This window comes from Apteryx rowi, unplaced genomic scaffold, assembly GCF_003343035.1.
Source record: "Apteryx rowi isolate R43461 unplaced genomic scaffold, aptRow1 scaffold_13, whole genome shotgun sequence".
Classification (NCBI taxonomy): Eukaryota; Metazoa; Chordata; class Aves; order Apterygiformes; family Apterygidae; genus Apteryx; species Apteryx rowi.
Genome location: NW_020447530.1, coordinates 4,067,168 through 4,085,279, shown reverse-complemented (window position 1 = coordinate 4,085,279; position 18,112 = coordinate 4,067,168). Strand labels below are relative to the sequence as shown.

Below are 18,112 nucleotides of genomic sequence, written 5' to 3'. Positions count from 1 at the left end.
GTTGGATCTCAGTGACGCTCAGAAACATCCCAGCCTGGCAGCCTGGTGTGAATCCCCAACTGTAGAAAGTATGCTCCTGAAGGACCCAGAAGGCAGTAGAACAAGCATGAAGAGCGTATCCCTGTTGCCACATCCACTGCCTAATCTGAATTCTGCAACTTGATACCCTGTGCTTCCTCAGCCAAGCTACAACACGCCTTAGTGACTTCTTGACACCCAGTGACATCTCTTGATACGAACATATCCTGAGGTGTCAGTTTGACCACCTTTGCAACATGAAAGAGGTTTACCTCACAGTCACTGTTTGTATTTGAAAAGAGAATGGTAAATCATGTTATCTCATGTTTAAGGAAATATTTCATTCTCAAGCTCTTGTTCAAGACAATGATTGTAGCCCTTGTCATCCCATACCTGGAATGCCTGGTTTGTATCTTCTGATTTTGAGGATGCTTATTTTCATATTGCTATCAGACCTTCTCAGAAGACATATTTCTTCCTGCCTGGGAACACCAAGAGTAAAAAGTCCTTTTGCTAGGTTGCTTGAGGGTCTTGTGAATCTCTTCAAAGCCCTTGAAGGAGTGGTGGCCCTCATGAAGAGGAACTTTATTGCAGTTTCTATTACCTAGATGATTAGTAAGTAGTAGCTCCTCTGCACAATGACAGAGGACCTCTGTCCCTGCCCAGCTGTGCATGCACACATGGCTTGTGGATCATCTGTCCCCATGACTGGTCTCTGCTAGGCAGCTCTTCTCTCAGCTGGGTTTCTGCCATGCAAGTCCCAGCAGGGGTGTGCCATTTTATTCTCCCTAGACATTGTCATCATTGGCAGAGATGCTTATGTAAGGGTAGAGAGTGCACAACAATAATCATCAAGTGGAGAATCACTCCTCTTTTGAAGAGCTAATCTTGCACACCAACAAGGACTGGAGCTCAAGGTGGTAGATATTTCTGTATCAGGGGGCTTTTGTTTCATTCATGGACATCACATCTGGGGTCTGAGGACAAATCGACATCCTAGTGTTTATGTGAGTCAAAAAAGGGAGACAAAATCTCACCCCACCTAAATAAGGGGATGGTTGGTCTGTGGAATGGGTGTGTTGACCCTCAGGCACACTTTGTAAACAGTACATCCTGTGGGATTTCAAAACAGGGTGCCAAGGTGGAGCATCTGGCTTAGCTTATTCTGGCCCAGGTGACTTCTCTGAACTTTTTTTAAGGAATGTATCTATTTCTGATTGGTGAGACAGTCATCTTGGAAGTGCCATCCAAACTTCTGTCAGATACTGCACTGGAGTGCGTGATGCCTTTGAAATGTTCCACAGACACTGTTTTTCAGTGACTGACACTCTCTACTGCTGATTTAGACTTTGCTTTTGGACGTAAATTGTGTGTGTGGACAGACACTCAAGGGAAAAGCAAGTGGTAAAAGTATTGGTAAACAATTTACTAAAATGTAAAATGTAAATGTATTATAAGTATAAAATGTATCAATTTATTGGTAGATTAGATTCACTGAGAACTGTTGTCCATATGCCTGTTTTGCATCCTGCCCTTTCGCAAAAGGTCCTGATACTTTCTGCTTGAAGGGAAACTGAGAAGCAAAAAAACAAACACCAACTTAAATATTTTGGGAGCCAGGTGGAAAGGAAGGGAGGGCATATAGTGCAAGTACTGTTTAAAAATATATATATAAATTTGAGCTTGAATACAATGTGTATGTTGACAGCACATCTCAGAGAGGTAAGCAACTGTTCTMAAGAGGTAGAGAAGCACAGTTGTACTGAAGCCGTATGGTGCTTTTATTAACAGTAGACCCTAGCTTTTCAGGTTTTCTTTTGAAGGCAGTACTAAATACGCAAAGAAATAGTGTTAGGAATTTCATTTTCAGCTCCTTAGTGCATGCATGGCTCTGTGGTGTGTCCTTCAACATGTRTATTTTTGAACAACAGTATAAGAGTACAAGTTAGGGATTTGTTTGTCACAAGTGAGAATAGTTCATGCAAGGTAGGGAAAATCTGTGACTTTTCCGTATATTCTTTGACAGAGAGGCTGTGCTTTATTCCAGGAAAATGTTTGAGGATCACTCTTCCCCAAATCACTGTTCTTCCAACAGTCATAAGCAACTCAGTCATGGGCCCCCGTCTGCCTCTTCTTTTGCGTGCTTTGGCCCTCGAGACTGTTGTGATGGTCTCAAAGGTATCATGCTTCCATTTCTCTGCTCTCAGCTTCCCAGGAGCATACTCTGAGAGATGTTTTGCAGAATGTAGATGAATTAKGCCTCTGCTGGTAAGGTGCTGCTAAATGAAGAGTAAAGACTACAGTGGTCATGAATTTGGGGACAGGGGAGATTCCACAGAAGTGCAAGGAGGTCACGTGCCTCTGCCGCTAGACTACTTCCCTCTTTCGGGATATCGCTGTTGCATTGACTTTGGCGCCAGGTCTGAAAGAGGAAGTTTTGCTGGGAGTTTCCATTCCCTCTCCAGTTCTATACTTAGATTTCTGGTCATAGCCCCATCTCTGTTCCTAGAGAGGAGTTTAGGAAAAAATGTTTGCTTGTTCAGTGAATTCTCACTAGATTGCTTCTTGCTCTTGCCAGTCATTAGCCTAAGCTACCATATCTGCTCTTCAAAGTCACACTTGACTTCCTTTCCTGTTCTTTGCACTGCCAGTGTAAAACATCAATGTAGTTCTGGTTACTTTTTGTGAATCAGTTGTTTACCATAATAGACGGGTAATCCTTTTCTAATGCCCATGTTTCTTAGAGACTTGATTTAGTTTTTCATCAGACTATGTTAGGTCTGTGTGCCTTGGCAAAGAAACAAAAAATACTGCAGGAGAAAGGTCTCAACATTTAGCTTAATGTGGCTCTTCTGTACTGTAACAGAGTTAAAATCAGAAATCACGATGGCTCAGGCTTTGCCAGAATGTCTTTAAAAGAGCATAAAAAATTCATTTGAGTGGCCTCAAGTAGGGGATGAGCTAGAGTTTCACTTTTTATGGGGGGGGGGGGGGCAAAAAACCTCTAAGCCCTTTCTGTGACTGCAGGCTTTTTACCATGACCTACTGACACAGTTTAATAGTGCATTTGTCATAGGACTACTGCTGCTAATTTTCAGCTCTCCTAAATGTTGCATATCTCATGTTAGACAAGGCTAAAGCAGCAGATTTCCAAACCTAGGTGAAATCTGAATTACTAGTCAATACAGCTGCAATATTGTTTTGCTCRCGCAAGCCCCAAGCTTAGATGAGAGATTCTGACTTGCATTATAACGTGCCTGCTGTGCTTAATCCTGACAATCGAGCGATGTATCATGAGTTTGGTCCCAGAGTTCAATCAGTTCCAAATCTGGAACATACACTAACTGCACAAAGACACTAGAGCTCTTAGTGGCTTTTGAAAGACTTAGATTCTGTTCTGTGCCAGAAATTACTCATTCAGAGGCTTTTTTACTGAACTGCATTTCCAACTCCTAGACATTTCTGAAAGGATAAAAGATGCAATGGAGCCTTCTAGTAATGGAGCTTTGAAAGCATCTATTTGTGTTACTGCAGCGCACTGTAGCTGCAGTCAAAGCAGGGATCTCGCTGCACAGGTACAGGAGGAAGAAAATAGGAATGCAGTTGCTCTTTGCTAGCAAGAATGCACATGACAGCCACCTGGTCATCACAGCAACCTGCAGTTTTTTGGGATGCATTGCCCTGCTCCCCACCCTGTATTTTGCTTTCAGCCAAGAGTATATTTTGGAAGGTTRCTATCCCAAAAAAGGAATGAGGGTGGGAGAAGAATGATGTGAAATGTCCTCAGAGGTGGCCTCCAAACTGCTGCTTGTTCTGATCAGATTAATCTTAAATGTAAAATCTTTTCAAGGTAAGAAGCAATATGGATTTAGGTATAATAGAGCTCTAGATTTTACTGTGTGTGTGAATTTCCCTTTTCTCTCTCTGTCTGAAGAGGCTTTTTTTCCTCTTACCCATCTAAATTAAATGTTGTTCCTTTTTGCTACAGCTATTCATAGTCTAAAGTTGAGTCGCAACCATGTGGACTGGCACAGTGTGGATGAAGTGTATCTTTACAGTGATGCAACAACWTCTAAAATTGCAAGAACTGTTACACAAAAGTTGGGGTTTTCCAAAGGTAATATTTCTCAGAGTTTGTAAAGAATATTATAAATACCAGTATTTTAACAGTTTTTTGCTTTAACACTAGGAAGAGAAGATAAATCTGAAGTTCTGGTATGTGCTTAGCCTATTTTTGCCATTGCTGTGTTGCAGAAGATCATATTAGGAGCTTTAGGTTGTTGTACATGCTTACAACTGGACACGAATAGCTATGACATATTTTCATTACTTGTTTTATTACTATTTTGGATGCAGCAGTTAGTATTACATAATAAATATATTAAAATATTACAGTTGTAAAGTCTAGCAGCTATAATATAAAAATTACGGTTCCCTTTGCAAACATAACTTTACCCCTGTGTACTTGCATACTGTGCTGCATTCCTTAAATACATGATCATACCTTCCCCTCTTGCCAGCTCCTGCTTTTAACTGTTCGTATAATAGACCTATGAACTAAGAGGAGGGGTGAACTAAGAGGAGGGGTGAAGCTGTTTTTAATAGGAATCCTTCTCATTTAATCTCAAAACTACCAGTTATAAAGTTAGTGAGGCTAAGACAGTTGGAGGAGAGGATGGTCTCTTCTCATGGGAAAGGCAGACTGATGGCAACCAAGAAATCTGGAACTTGTCCTTTCTTCTGTGGTGTTTCTATGCTGCTGGACAACTGCRTAAACAAGAACATACACAAGTTCCTTCTGTTTTGTTCCTTGTTGTCTGAATAGACAAGATCAGGTAATAGGTTTGGCTTTAAGCTCCATGCCTCTGTTCTGTAATTAATACCCTCTTACCCCTCAGGGTTGATGGGTGGATACTTAATTAATATTTGCCAAGAATTAATATAATTCATTGCTATTGCACAAAATTCCAGAAGAAATGAAGTACTCTGTATCCAGAACATGATTTGGACAGTGTACAATAAATAATGCACAGGATTTGTTATAAAAATCTGGGGGGAGAGATATCAAATAGCAGCCCACTTGATAAGCTAAGTCTGTCATTTGTAAAAAGTGCCATGTGATCATGTAGTTACAGGCATCATCATAATGCCCAAGTGGACCAGGGCAGGAGTTAAGTGTTGTAGAAGTGACCTTAATTCTGCAGTTTTGAAGTGTTTGCTTTGCAAGTGTCATATGATGTTGGCATTCTTACTGTGTTTTCCTCCTCCTTAAAAACAAAACAGTTGTTTGTTTCAATTTTTATCACGGGGAATGATGCTGTCTTCCTCTACCTGGCCATCTGAAGGGGTTGCTGGATTCATTTTTTCTCCCCAATTGTACAGCTAGCACTTGCACAAAGCTGTTACCTTCTATATTGGTCTGTCACTAGAGGGGGATGGAGACACACTTTGCCCGTTGGTTTTACAAGCCAGCTGCAGGGCGGTGAGATAATACCTGTATTTGCCTTGGGTAGCTGATTTTTGGTTTGGCTGCTGAACTGGAGAATGAGTGGGGAAACTTGGGGTTGGATCTACTTGAAATAAAATGTAAATTTTCCTTGTAAAAGTGGAAAATTGTAAAGCTTTTCAGCCAGCTGTCTTGATGGGGTCAGAGAGAGAATGCCGATGCTTAGCAATTTTGTGACAAGACCATTTCAATAATCACTTCATGCTGTGGGAGAAAGGTAGAGATGTAAGGATGTTTAGACGCACACAGAAGAAGGGTAACTAATTGTGCTATAAAAGCAGATGGACAATTAATCAACTGTTTTCTAAAAAGTTGTTTTTTTTCAAAACATCTGTGAAATTAGTTATCTTTACAGTGGAAATGGCCTATCAATAAATTGGCCAATACAATTAATATCACCTAGTTGCTCAAATGCCTCAGGAGTTTAAAATTGCAGACATTTAAAAATACATGCTTTTTCTTTGAGTAAACCTATTTTCAAAATACTTTAATGCATTGGTCTGAGACAAATTAATGTTCTGTCAGCATATATGAGAGCATCACACTTCATAGAATGTAACTGATCTAGGATAATGTTTTTCCTGCAGCGTCAAGTAGTGGGACAAGGCTACATAGAGGCTATGTAGAAGAAGCTACGTTAGAAGACAAGCCACCACAAACTAGTCACATTGTGTTTGTTGTGCATGGTATTGGGCAGAAAATGGACCAAGGAAGGATCATCAAAAATACAGCTATGTGAGTGCTTCATAATATTTGCAGTAGCAATTCTAGCCTGAATATAAGGCTGACATAAATGACAGCAGACCCTTCAGTTTAAGCTTTCTTTCTTTTTCTTTCTTTCTTTCTTTCTTTCCTTCTTTCTTTCYTTYCYTTCYTTCTTTCTTTCTTTTTCTCCTCCCTCCCACCCCCCAGTCATTAGTCTTTTTATTGTGGGTACACTACTTTCTGTGTTAATTTGAACGTATAGACCTACTTAGAGCAGCTGCAAGCCAGAAGAGCAAAGATATATTCTGTTTTCATGGCCCATATTTCCAACTTTTAGGGGAGTGGTTGGTGAATTTATAGCACCTTTGGTTAGTGACTTTGCTGAATGGGGACAGATTTGCATTTGGTCCAAATCCAGGGGAATCTCCACTGTTCCTGCTGGATGTCAGATGAGTGGGCAAGTGAAGTACATCCTCATAAGGGAGGGAAAATGAGGAGCTAGGTGAATGTTGGCAGTCTTAACAGTGCAGAGTTATTTAATACACTTGCAAGCTATTGCTGTAAGTCTGCTCACTGACTTCCCTGCGCAGATGCCTGATAAAAAGTAAAACTTGATTAAAAGATTACCAAATCTTTTCATTGAATGTCTTTTGTGAAGACTGGTTTGCAAATGGTTTTTGATTTGAGATCCATGCTAATTCAGGATGCTGGTGAGTGGGAAGAGAAACTCCTGAGCTATTGCGAATCCTGTCCCTGAAAATATTTCTGTTGAACATTAGAAGAAAATATAAGCTTTGATGATAGCACTGGGCGGGGTGAGGTGGTATTAAGGAATGCTTCATTAGCTGAAAGAAGAGGCTAAAAATGTGTTAATTGCATGTGTGTATTGTGCAGATGGTTTAGCATGTGTGTCACAAATAGTTTGAATTCCTTTTTCCATTGAAATCAACAGAAATAGTAACATAACCAGCGATCCTTATGAAAGTGTTTGTAGAGCTGGATTGCTGATTTCATAAGAGCTTTGTGAACCTCCCTTTAAATGCAGAATGGCAATGTAGGTCAGTGCTTATGTCAGTGACTGTGGTGTGTACCATCATGTCATCAGGCTCTTGTGTTCGTTTAGCTCGTTGTTCCACTCTAGTGTTCTCTGGTATGATAGAGCAGACCTCTTTATTTCACTGCTGTATTATTTGTCATCTCAAAGCAACAGCCTGCTACTACCTACTCTCCTTGTTCTAGAACTTCACTGCTCTTTTGTTCGTGGTGTTTAAGAGCAAGCGAGCAAAACCAAAGAGAAAGAGATCTTATGGCCCTTGATGAAAAGCTGGAACTAGTCACCAAAATACATGTAAAAACTTCAATTTTTGTAGGAGACACATCAATTACACTGCATATGCAAAAGACCTACATTATGAGCTGCTGTTCTAACAGCTACCAGAAATAAAACTCCCACCTTGGAATCATTAAGGTTCTCTGCTTTGTCTTTTACCTTACTCCATTTGCATTGAAAATGCATACGGGATTTTACGTGTGAATTAATCTCAGCTCAGGATGCGGGTGGCCATTCCTTAAGAAGTCCCACTTTAACTGGCAGTCCAATATATGAAATTCCTGTTAGAGAAAAGGAAAACAAGACTTTCAGTGCTTCAGTAAATCTCCTTATAGTCTCAGATGCCTTCAAGAAATATCAGACCGGTACTGCACATTAGCATAAATGCTAATTATTGGCATAAATTCTATAAAATATTCTGTAGAAAATATTCTGTACAAAATCTGCAAATGAAAGTATCATCTTAGATTGAAATCCCTTTCTTTTTAATAGCTTAAAACTTATCAGTGAGGAGGATCCCATCTGCTCTAGGAAGAGATTTTAGAAGAAATGTCTGCCAGGCAAGCACAGTGGCAGTTTTCACAGGCTGTATTCACACTTTCTGTTAACACTTTCATCTGTGTGTGTGTGTGTTGTATGCGCATGTGGTGGAGGGGACAGGCGGGTTACATTCTCTTGCATTAGAGACGCAGGAAGTCAAATTTTGCCATTTGAAAAAGGATAAGACGAATAAGCAAAAATATTTTTGGACCCTTCACACTTTAAAGTAGAAGCTAAGGGGGAAAAAGCTCAGTAGTGTTTCCTTTTAAATGTACRTGCTTTAGTAGGAAACCCATGGTTACAGCCATGCTAAGTCTGTAAGTTCAGCCATAGGTCTGCCCATCTGTGACACCGCTCCTTCTTTCTTCCATCCCCAATATCTGGGTGCCATCAGCCGTTTTAGAAAGCAGTCAGCCCTCAGAGCTCATGACTGTCTTGGGCTGCATGCAGCTTTGAAGGACTTGTTTATCATTTGTGACATGCATGTGCCAGTGTGGGAGCCCTGGGTTAGACATTGTGTGTGTTCCTAAGAAACAGGTTTAGGCCCCATGCCATTTGGGAGGACCAGTTCCTCTGGAGAGCACCACTGGTCCTCTCTGTGGAATTTGGGACGCGGATGGGGAGGGAACACAGAAAGGAAGGTTACTGGAGGGAATGTATAGGTCAGCTGCCAGACACAAAACCACATGGACTCTCATGGTGTCTCTCCTTCTAGCCTTATAGAAGATCTTCAAGATCTTAATTTAGCCTCATACTGTATAGTTTACTATACGTTGGGTTGTTGCTTCATACATGAGAGGGGAAGGTCCATCTGGTGTTCCTGATAACAAAATAGGACTTATAGTTTCTAGAGCCTGCTGTAAAACTTATCCCCACAGTGTGGTGGGTAGAAAGGAGAGACAAACTCCACAACACCTTGCATTTTTGGCGGGAGTATGGTGCTTGGAGGAACTGTGGGATCTGTAGAAGGGAATGCTTGCTTGGATGCCTTCCCTTTCTCCCTTCTCCCAAACACCCTCTTGCGCATATTGCCTTTGCCATGTGCACATATTGCTGCATCTCTTTGGGTCCAATCTACCCTCGTATAAAGCTTTTGCATTTATTTCAACCTGTGTGTGATCTACACTTAAATTCATACCACAAAACCGTAGCCTTACTTGAACAAGTCTTTAAAGAAGGAAAAAAGAAAGTGGAGAAATCCAGCTTATAACCCTGACGCGGGGCGCTGTGTCTGTTGCTCAGGCCGGGTGAGAGACCCTACCAGAGCTCATTCGATATGCTCTGTCCTCAGGTTACTGCCTTTAGAAGAAATTGGTATAACTCACATGATGCATCTGCATCATTAGCCAGATACTGTTGAGCACAAAAGGTGAAAACAGAACTCTCCTTCCAGGGTTATTTTAAATTTTATGCGTTAACATCATTAAGAAATGGAGTTTGATCTAATCATTAATGTGGTGAGATATTATGGTTGCAGGGTGTCCTGTAAGTAGGTGAACAGAAAAGATGCATTTATTGATGTTTGAGTGAACAGGTCTTTGGAAGACGTGACACGATTTTGTTTCTTCACAGTATATTTAAACACATTTATTATCTAAATGTAGCATGGCAGCTGGTACAACAAGCTGCTCCTGTCAACGCTGATATTAACTGCAGAACTAATCTACGAAGAGACAGTACCTCCTCCAAGCTAGAACAATGATTCAGCTGACCTGACATGAGCAGAATAGAGCACTATGAGCTATTTTGGTAGCATAATTGTTTATGGAATCGTATGTTGTATTTATGTGTGATACAAACTAAGACATTATGGCATTACCGAATTTCTGATATGGTACAATGCTGACTTTAAAATCATTTTTGAATATCCTTTTGATTTTACTGTACACATTTTTGTACTGTGTTAGGTGGAATATTTTATTACTGAGGCCTGATCTCTTGTTTTGATGAAGTTGTACTTCCAAATTAGGCTGGGGCTGTGGTTCATAGGCATGCATACTAAATAGAATTTAGGAATGTTACTATCCATGTTGCCAATTTCCTTTAAAGGAAAAAAAAAAAAAGATCCTGTTTTTTTACCTTAGGCTGACCTTGTCAATTTTATTAACTTTCATACTTAAAAATTGATTTGAGTAACTATTCCGTGTATTTCCATAATAAGTCTAATGTTGGGACACTTCTTGACTGTTTTTATTCCAGAGCTGTCATCTGTCTGCCTCTGTCTGAGTCTCCAGTTTTGATTTGAGAATTGTATTTGCCTTTGCTGCTGCATGTAGCACAAAACCTGCTGTCTGCACAAGCGCATCTTCTTGACGTTCCATAATCACCAATTACATTTTCATTGCAAGCCCCATTAGAAAGCATTTTAATTGTGGATTGTCATTATAATAATTATTTCAGAATAGCTATTTTGGTAAATTTCCATCTGTATGCAAGCCCTTACAGCGTTCAGAGGACTCTGAGGCCTCTCAGTGCATTAAATATGTGCTGCTGGAGTCTTAGATCAAGTTTTCCATTAATTTTCTTTCCCTCTCTAATTTTCTGCTCTTCAGATATTTGGTAGTTTTGCTTATTTTCCATTTAAATGCTTATGTTGCATTAAGTGCATATTAAATGCTGGTTTTCCATTCTTCAGTGCTGGTAATAATGGCACCTTCTTCTGACATGAGATAACCAAATGGTAAACATTGTTTTAACACTTTCAACTTGAGCTTGCCTTGCAAGATAAATGAGAAATTCAGCCTGATAGGTAAAAGTGATAGTTTACTAGAGTAAAGCCTCTTGACAAAATCTTTTAGTTAATTCCACTTATAATCCCAGTACACACAGTACGGGGTATTTGTTTTTCCTCACAGAGCATTAAACACTCGTAAGAGCTTGTTTTGTGCACGTTTGTTAAATATCTAACGCAGGATCGCAGATTGGAGCAAAGAGATAACAGCCTCTTTAGGACTTGGGTGTACCTCTGTATCTGTGCTCCTGTTCCCTTCTTCTTCCCAGCCCTCGTTTCTGCCCGGTGCTGTAGTTTCCCTTCTCAGTCACGGCAGCGTGGCTGTTTGTATGGTCCCGTTGTAAACTGGATCACTGCAGTTGGTCCAAAAAACTGGAAGCCCGTCTGGAAGACAGGAGCGAATGGTGAGGAGGAGCGGGGTGACAGCAGGAACAGGGAAGGTCTTTAATCAGCTTTATTGCCAAAGCCAGCATCTTGCTGAAGGACAACCCTGCTACTGTTTGGAAAGCAGCGCTGGGAAGGGGCAGCTGAAGCTCCTACGTTTCCCAGTGTAACCACTCTCCAAATACTTGGACTTGCCTTTGCCCCGAAGGCAAGGGTGCGCGTGTGGAAGGCAGTGACTGCACTGGAGCTGCGGCTGTGACGGAGGGGGCCTCATCCCTTCCAGGATAGGGACGTTCCGAGGGGAAAGGGAGCCCAGACTCCTTCCTCCAGCCTGCTGGATTGGAAGGAAGGAAGGGGGATATTTTGGAAGACAGGGAAGGTAACAATACTGTGCTTTTCCCTCAGGCTGTTCTTGTTTTTCTTTCAGAGAGTCAGTGTGAGGACAGTCTCTTACTCATGGAGGCACCGTGCAAAACTAACCCTTCCTCTGAGCCCCAGTAATTAAACTGAGACAGGAAAAAAAAACCTCTCTGAATAAATACAGTGTACGAATGTCAGCCATCATCCACTGATGTTATGGTTTTTCGGTAGTTATGTTGAGAGCACAGGTTGAAGGGACAAGGCCCCCAAGCTCACGCTTGCTGTGATTCAGCACACACCTTGTATTCCCATCTACAGCTTCAGCTTCTCGGTCTGTCTGTCTCCACACCAAACATCTCAGCAGCTCAACGTTTGAAATAGCTGGGCCTCCGCAGCCTTGTCTCCGGGATCCTATAACCACGTAACCAAGAAGCTTGGGTTCATTTCGTCATGCAGAGTCCCATTATCCTTGAAAGGGATGAGGTGTGAATCATGTAATTATGTTTACTCTGGTTGCCTCCAAGAATTTTCGCCTTCCTTCTGTAGTAAAACAAGTCTGCGTGTGCCCTAGAGCAAGGCACTTAATACCTTTTGGCTTGAGAGCAGGGCCTCAAAGGAGTCTGTGAAGAATACTGCCAGAGGACGATTCATGTGTCCTGAAGTTGCTCTTTGAAATCTGCCAGGAGTAAGGCTTCAGTCTGAATTTCTGAGATGCCTCCCTTTTATTTCCTCTGGCTTGAGCAGAACTTAAGTTTTGTTGCTCATGCCCGCTACTCTCATGTTGACTTACCGCATTTAGCTCAAGCCGGCCATGAGTTTTCTTGATAACTTGTGCTTTATTTCCTCAAAGAGGCAGCAAGTGCTGCACTCTAGGTGAGAGAAATCCAGGTGAAACCAGTCTGGGAGCCCCTTAGGGTGTAATTTACTGTGTGTGTGACCGAAACACAGGAGATAGATCTATGCAGCTTTGCAGGCATTAAGTAGTAACAGCTTTGGTTTGTTTTGTAAGGACTGCTGATTCCAGCAGTGCTTTTGGCCCACCTGGTCTTGGGAAAATCCAAAAATGTGGCAGCAGCTAAGAGTCTGGGTCAGCAGCAGAAAGAATGAAGAGATGCTTTAACTAGATTTCTGCATTTCTTGGTCAATCCAGGGAAAAGTGTAACGGTCTGAGAGCTGACAAAGTTGAACCTTCACTCACATCTCTGCCTAAGGTGCTTACTATAATAAATGTATTTGCAGATGGTATAAGTGTAGGGGAGTTTCTTCTGTGAACAGAACACAGATACTCTACAGCTATCCAGAGGTGTGACCTCCCACAAACTGTGACTAGTGAAATTAAGCCCTACCTTTGTCTCCCCTTGAGGGCATTTGTATCTATAAAGCCCTCGCTTGGACTCTGAGAGCTTCGGTCCAGTCTCCTATTGCACTTGGACTATTATTTCTGATCATCTCATAGCCTGGCTTTCTGGGAGAGTAAGTGTTTAAGTGCTCATTAAATAAACTTCTTTTCAGTGAAGATTTTGCGAAAAGRGCAATTTTATCAGATTTTCCACCTCTTTACTGGAGTTAGTTTCCATTTTTGTGGCAGAACAAAAGTTTTGTGGATAAATAAGAAAGGTTGCATCTTTTTATGCAGTTTGCCAGTTGTTCGCAAATAGCCAAGATGTTGGAATCTAATTGTTATGTATTATTTCCACTTGTAAAAATGAGTTCATTGATTTAGAGCATGATTTTCTTCACCTTGAGGAGACAAAAAGAAAACTGCTGAAGAACATCTTGTTCCTAGCCTGTGCCTTGTTAATAAGGCCATTCAGCCCATTAGCCTATCTCCTAAATCAAGAGCTCAGACTGGAAAGTTGGCTGATGTAATTTTTTTTTTTCTTTTTTAAATTCAAGACCATTCACTTATGTTCTCTTGGCTGTGGATTATCTCGGGCTGAAGAGAGTCTGCAAAGATGACTCGTGAATTAAAAGGGTAGTGTCTTCACGCCTTCAGACAGTTTTCTTTGTTACCAGCTGCCGAGGTGATTTTATAAACTTCCTGAATTAACTTGAAGCTAATTTGTTTGTAGCTGTCCAGTTTTTGATATAATATTTGTGAATGCTACACAAGAGTAAACTTAGCGGCATCAGATTAAAAAAAAATCACAGTGATCATTGTAAATATATTAATATATCTCTGGAATATACCTGCTCAAGAGAGCATGCATACCTGAGAAAATAAGGTGTTACTAATTCATTACTATAGTCAGAGAAAGGCAGCAAAGCACATTTTATTTATGGTGAGTCTCAAAGTATCTATTTTTAGATCATTAATTCTTTCATGTAAGATAGCAAAATTTCAAAATGCTTTAAAGTATGCATTACATCTGTGTTTGAATGATTTTTCTTAGAAAAATCATGTTTGAATTGTTACCCCATGGTTTGATGTATAGAATTATATAATTGTTGCTCTGGGACCAAGATTTCAACATCTGTTTGTATTTGAGAGGAGGAAAATTCCTCGTCTGTTTAGATGGGGATTTACTGCTTCAATTGGTATTAATTTAACCAGTGACTAGAGAGATTTGCTATCTAACAAACTAGCTCAAAATATTTAACTTGGGGGGAAAAAAAAGCAGCAAAAGAAGACTTAATAGCAGAACAGATGTGTGTGTATCCAGCAGGTATACATTCTGGGGTTCTGCCTGTGAACATAGCTGCACTACCTGGCAATGACAACATTATTKTGGTCAAAATTTGAAATATAAAACCGTTGATCAAAATTGGTAGAAGATGCTGCATAGTGACATCCAGTGTAAATGAGATGTGTTGGACTGGGAATTGCTCTGCTAGTCTGTTTTAATGCCTCCATATTTCTGTGATCAGGAGATGTGTGTGGCATTGCTGCTGCAAAATAATGTGGATAGAGAATAATGGCACCTCTTTCTGACGCTATTTGGTCTAGTAACACTGACCTGGATTGCATAGGAAAGTTTAGTGCAAGGCAAAAAAAAAAAAACCAAAAAAACAGGTTTTTAGTAACTACGTAGTTTGCAATCTGTCTTGCAAAGCTTCAGTTAGTGGTTTGTAGTATTAACCGGACTCATAAGGTTAACTTGCAATGCTAACGTATAATACTATTGTAGCGGAGGAACACACTTGGGCCTATACAGAGAAATGCAATTGCATTTGATTTGATTTGAAATTGGTGAAGGGATAATTAACAAAAATCTGTTGAAACAGACCTCCTGGACACTTCTACTAGTATATGTTATGTGAGACACAAAGATGCACACAGAGTTGTGTTTTGGTTTCCTAAGTCGCCTGAGTGCTTCTGAAAGTCTGTCCGTAACTCATTTTAACAGCAGTTTGGAACTCTTCCATCAGTGGCTGGACCATGTCTCGACAACCTCAGCTGACGTGGGGGCAACCCTAGAGGTGTGGGTAGAATTACATTTTGCGTAAGGCTACAAAGCTGTCACGTTTTTTTAGGAGTGGAAACTTGAAGCTTTTTGCAAATCCTTGGCAGGATTGCTAGGCTGCACTGGTTCTCCTGGCTCATGTTGTATCTAGCTTTAGAATGGAGACCTCTCGTTAAAAATTCTCAGTGCGGGTTTGCCCGTGAATGGCTTTAGTAAGATGCTGAACCCTTTTGAGCAGGAGAAAACCCTCTAGCAAGTAGCTCCAGGGAACGTTCAGTTCCCTGACTGTGGGTTCTGGTTTGCCTGCCTTGTGCTTGACAGTGACTTATGCCATCCTGGAACCCTCCAAGGTTTTGGGGTGAATTACTGAGCAACTGTGCATCTGTTTAAAAAAAAAAAAAAAAAGAGAGAGAGAGACAGCAAGATTAATAACTAACAGCTTAAAAGAAGGCCATCRTGTTTGAAGATGGAGGTGTGAATGGCTCTAATAGCTACTTCTTTATAATGTCTACAGCTGCCACTGATGTGTAAGTAGTTTGGATGCTTTTTTCTTGCACCATTAGGACCGAGTAATTTAAAGGTGTTTCTTTGAATTAATTATCGCTGTGGAGAAGTCTATGCCTTACATGTGTAAACTTCTATGTTTTAATTGCCTTTAAACCTAGCCTCTGTAGATTGCTGCTTGTCTGGTKTAATGTTAAGCTTAATATCTCCAAATTTATGTTAGTAGGCCACTATCCTCCTTCTTGCAGAGAAAATAAAGCTGATTTGTTTATACCGAAGAATTATTAGTGTTTTCAAAAGATATTCTTTTAAATTTAGGGTCCTGAAGTTTCCTTGTGCTAGTAATYATCTGATTTTGCTCAGACAGGTGTATTTTTCTTTTGCTTTGGTTACTCAGGGACTCTAAGAATGTTAATGTATTTGCTGATTTTTTTTTTTTCTTCTTGATAATCTAGAAATGCTCTGATTTTGCGCAGCTGAAGTTAAGCTCTCAGATAAGAGACGTGTTGTGCAAGTTGTGGTGCAGGCCTTGCAATATTAGGTCGGTTTATACCTGTGTAGTTGTTCCATGTGTTGGTTCTCTAGATGCTCAGTCTTTATCTCTTCCAAGTCTATCCTGAAGGAAACTTTAAGATTCCCTTCGCAAGCCCATACCAGTCACTCCCCAAGCCACAGACGCTGCTGCTTAGGCCTAATACTGGAATTGCTCTTGGGAAGACTGCTGAAAGCGTCGTTCAGAGCAAGGCAGCACCATTCCTCTGTCCTTTTAGGCTCCACACCCTTAGGTGAGGTTTGTCTCTTGATTGCATTTCACATATATCATGGCCACTATATATATATTTTTTTTTCTTGCTTGTTTGCTGAATGAAACTAAGATGTGTGTTTATCATATGAGATGCAAAAGGTATTTGAAGGGCTTATGTTAGCCCTAAGCAACAAAAARGTTCATCAACTCCGATTTAAGCAGATCCTCTTGCTGATTTTTCTCATCGTGGAAAACATGTTCTGCTATATTTCTTAAACATTTGCTGTCTTCTTAAACCAGAGATTAGGAGTGCAATCAAAATGGGCTTCAAAAACAGAGATGTCAATTAGTTGCATTTCTTGGCTGTTTGGTCAAGCCACCAATAACTGTTTTAAAATAAAGTGTACGAAAGGGTACTCCCCTCTCTTCCTTTCTTTTCTTCCGTCAAAAATGTAGGTGTCCTTTGTGGAAAAGTGTGTTCTCACTGCCTATTTCAAGTATAAAAATCACAGATCTGCTCTTCAGTATCATCATGTGCTTTTTCTTTTCCTGGGGAAGGCATAATTACAAAAAAAGAATGAATTATCCTTGAAGAAAATATGTTTTTTGGAGGCATTGACCTTCCTGCTCCTTCCTCAGTGAAGTATATTTCATTCTCACAGTGAAGTCAATGATGCTAAATTTAAAAAGTAACAGGATTTTTACTCCAAGCCACTGTGAAATCTCTCTCTCAGCCTTCGTGAGCTGTTGGTAACAGCTGAATTTCAGCTCTGTGCTCATTCCGCTGGATATATCTGATTTCAGCTTTCATGCACAACATAAATCCCATAGATCAGTGTCCAAACAGGACAGTAGCTACATTGGGAAATTAAGGACACAATTTTGTTAGCACTTCTTCCATTTTATCTGTGTTGTCACCTTCTGTGGCAACCTCGGTGTGAAGGAGATCGGGCAGATACTGACTTTGTATCGCAGCTGWCTGCAGCGTACGGTTGGTTTTACTGTGAAGAGTTAGACGTGCGCTGAAACTCAAAACAGGACTTTGACAGAGCTGTCTATCGTGGAGCTCGGTGGAGTGCCGACGTTGTGTCATAGCGCAGGCAGTGTTTTGCTGGTCAAATGGAGCGGCTTAAGTGATTRCTGTCTCAGGTGTTGGTAGGGATTTAGGCTAGCCTGTTTCATTTCCGCTGAAGGATTACAGGCGCACCAGTTTAATCAATAGAMGTGTCTCAGCTAAGGCTTCAGACTTGTTAAACCACATTTGAATTGGTGGAAGTGTGGATGGGAGATTAGTGTYGTCATGTTTTTGGTTGTAGGAATCGTTAAAAAGAATTAGCTTTGAAAATAGAAATAAACACATTGGAATTCTGGACTTTGCCTCAAAACAGACTCCGATGCTTGTAATTGGGAACTAGCTACCTGAAATCCAGTATTGTTGTCCTTTGGTCAGATTTAGTTTGCTCATCTTTAAAAATGCTAATGCCATTGGGATCTAAGGTTAGTGTCACTGAAAGAAAGGAAATCTAATGCTTTCTCAGTTTAGCTGCTGTATGTATTTGATAGGATTCATAGATATTTTACTATCTTCTTGTCTAATTTCATGTTTTTTTCCTTTTTCATGGTTGGGTCTTTCACACAGCAGTAATGAAGTARCATTTTTAAAGAAGTATGATGTACCGTTATTCCCTTTCCTCCCAGACAACAGAGAGGGTTCCCGTACTTTGTTCTTGAAATTACTGAGGTATTTTTAAAGTCCTCGCATCCCTTCAGAGAGGTGCATGAATGCTCACATTCAAATACACTTTAAAAAGGAAATGATWTTTAAAAGTACAGTTAGTTTATCCATATGCTGCTGCAAGTTGAAATGCTAATAAATGATCTTATT

General features: G+C 40.5%; 1 protein-coding gene across 4 annotated transcripts in view; it reads left to right on the top strand.

The window, feature by feature from the left end:
* The window catches only part of DDHD1 (DDHD domain containing 1), a 57,341-nt gene that overhangs the window by 12,073 nt on the left and 27,156 nt on the right, over positions 1 to 18,112 (top strand). For all 4 annotated transcript variants that reach the window (XM_026056177.1, XM_026056181.1, XM_026056178.1 and 1 more), the window contains 2 exons: positions 4,007 to 4,135; positions 6,112 to 6,259. In XM_026056177.1, the coding sequence (XP_025911962.1) occupies positions 4,007 to 4,135; positions 6,112 to 6,259 (277 nt within the window). The remainder of the gene's footprint in view (positions 1 to 4,006; positions 4,136 to 6,111; positions 6,260 to 18,112) is intronic.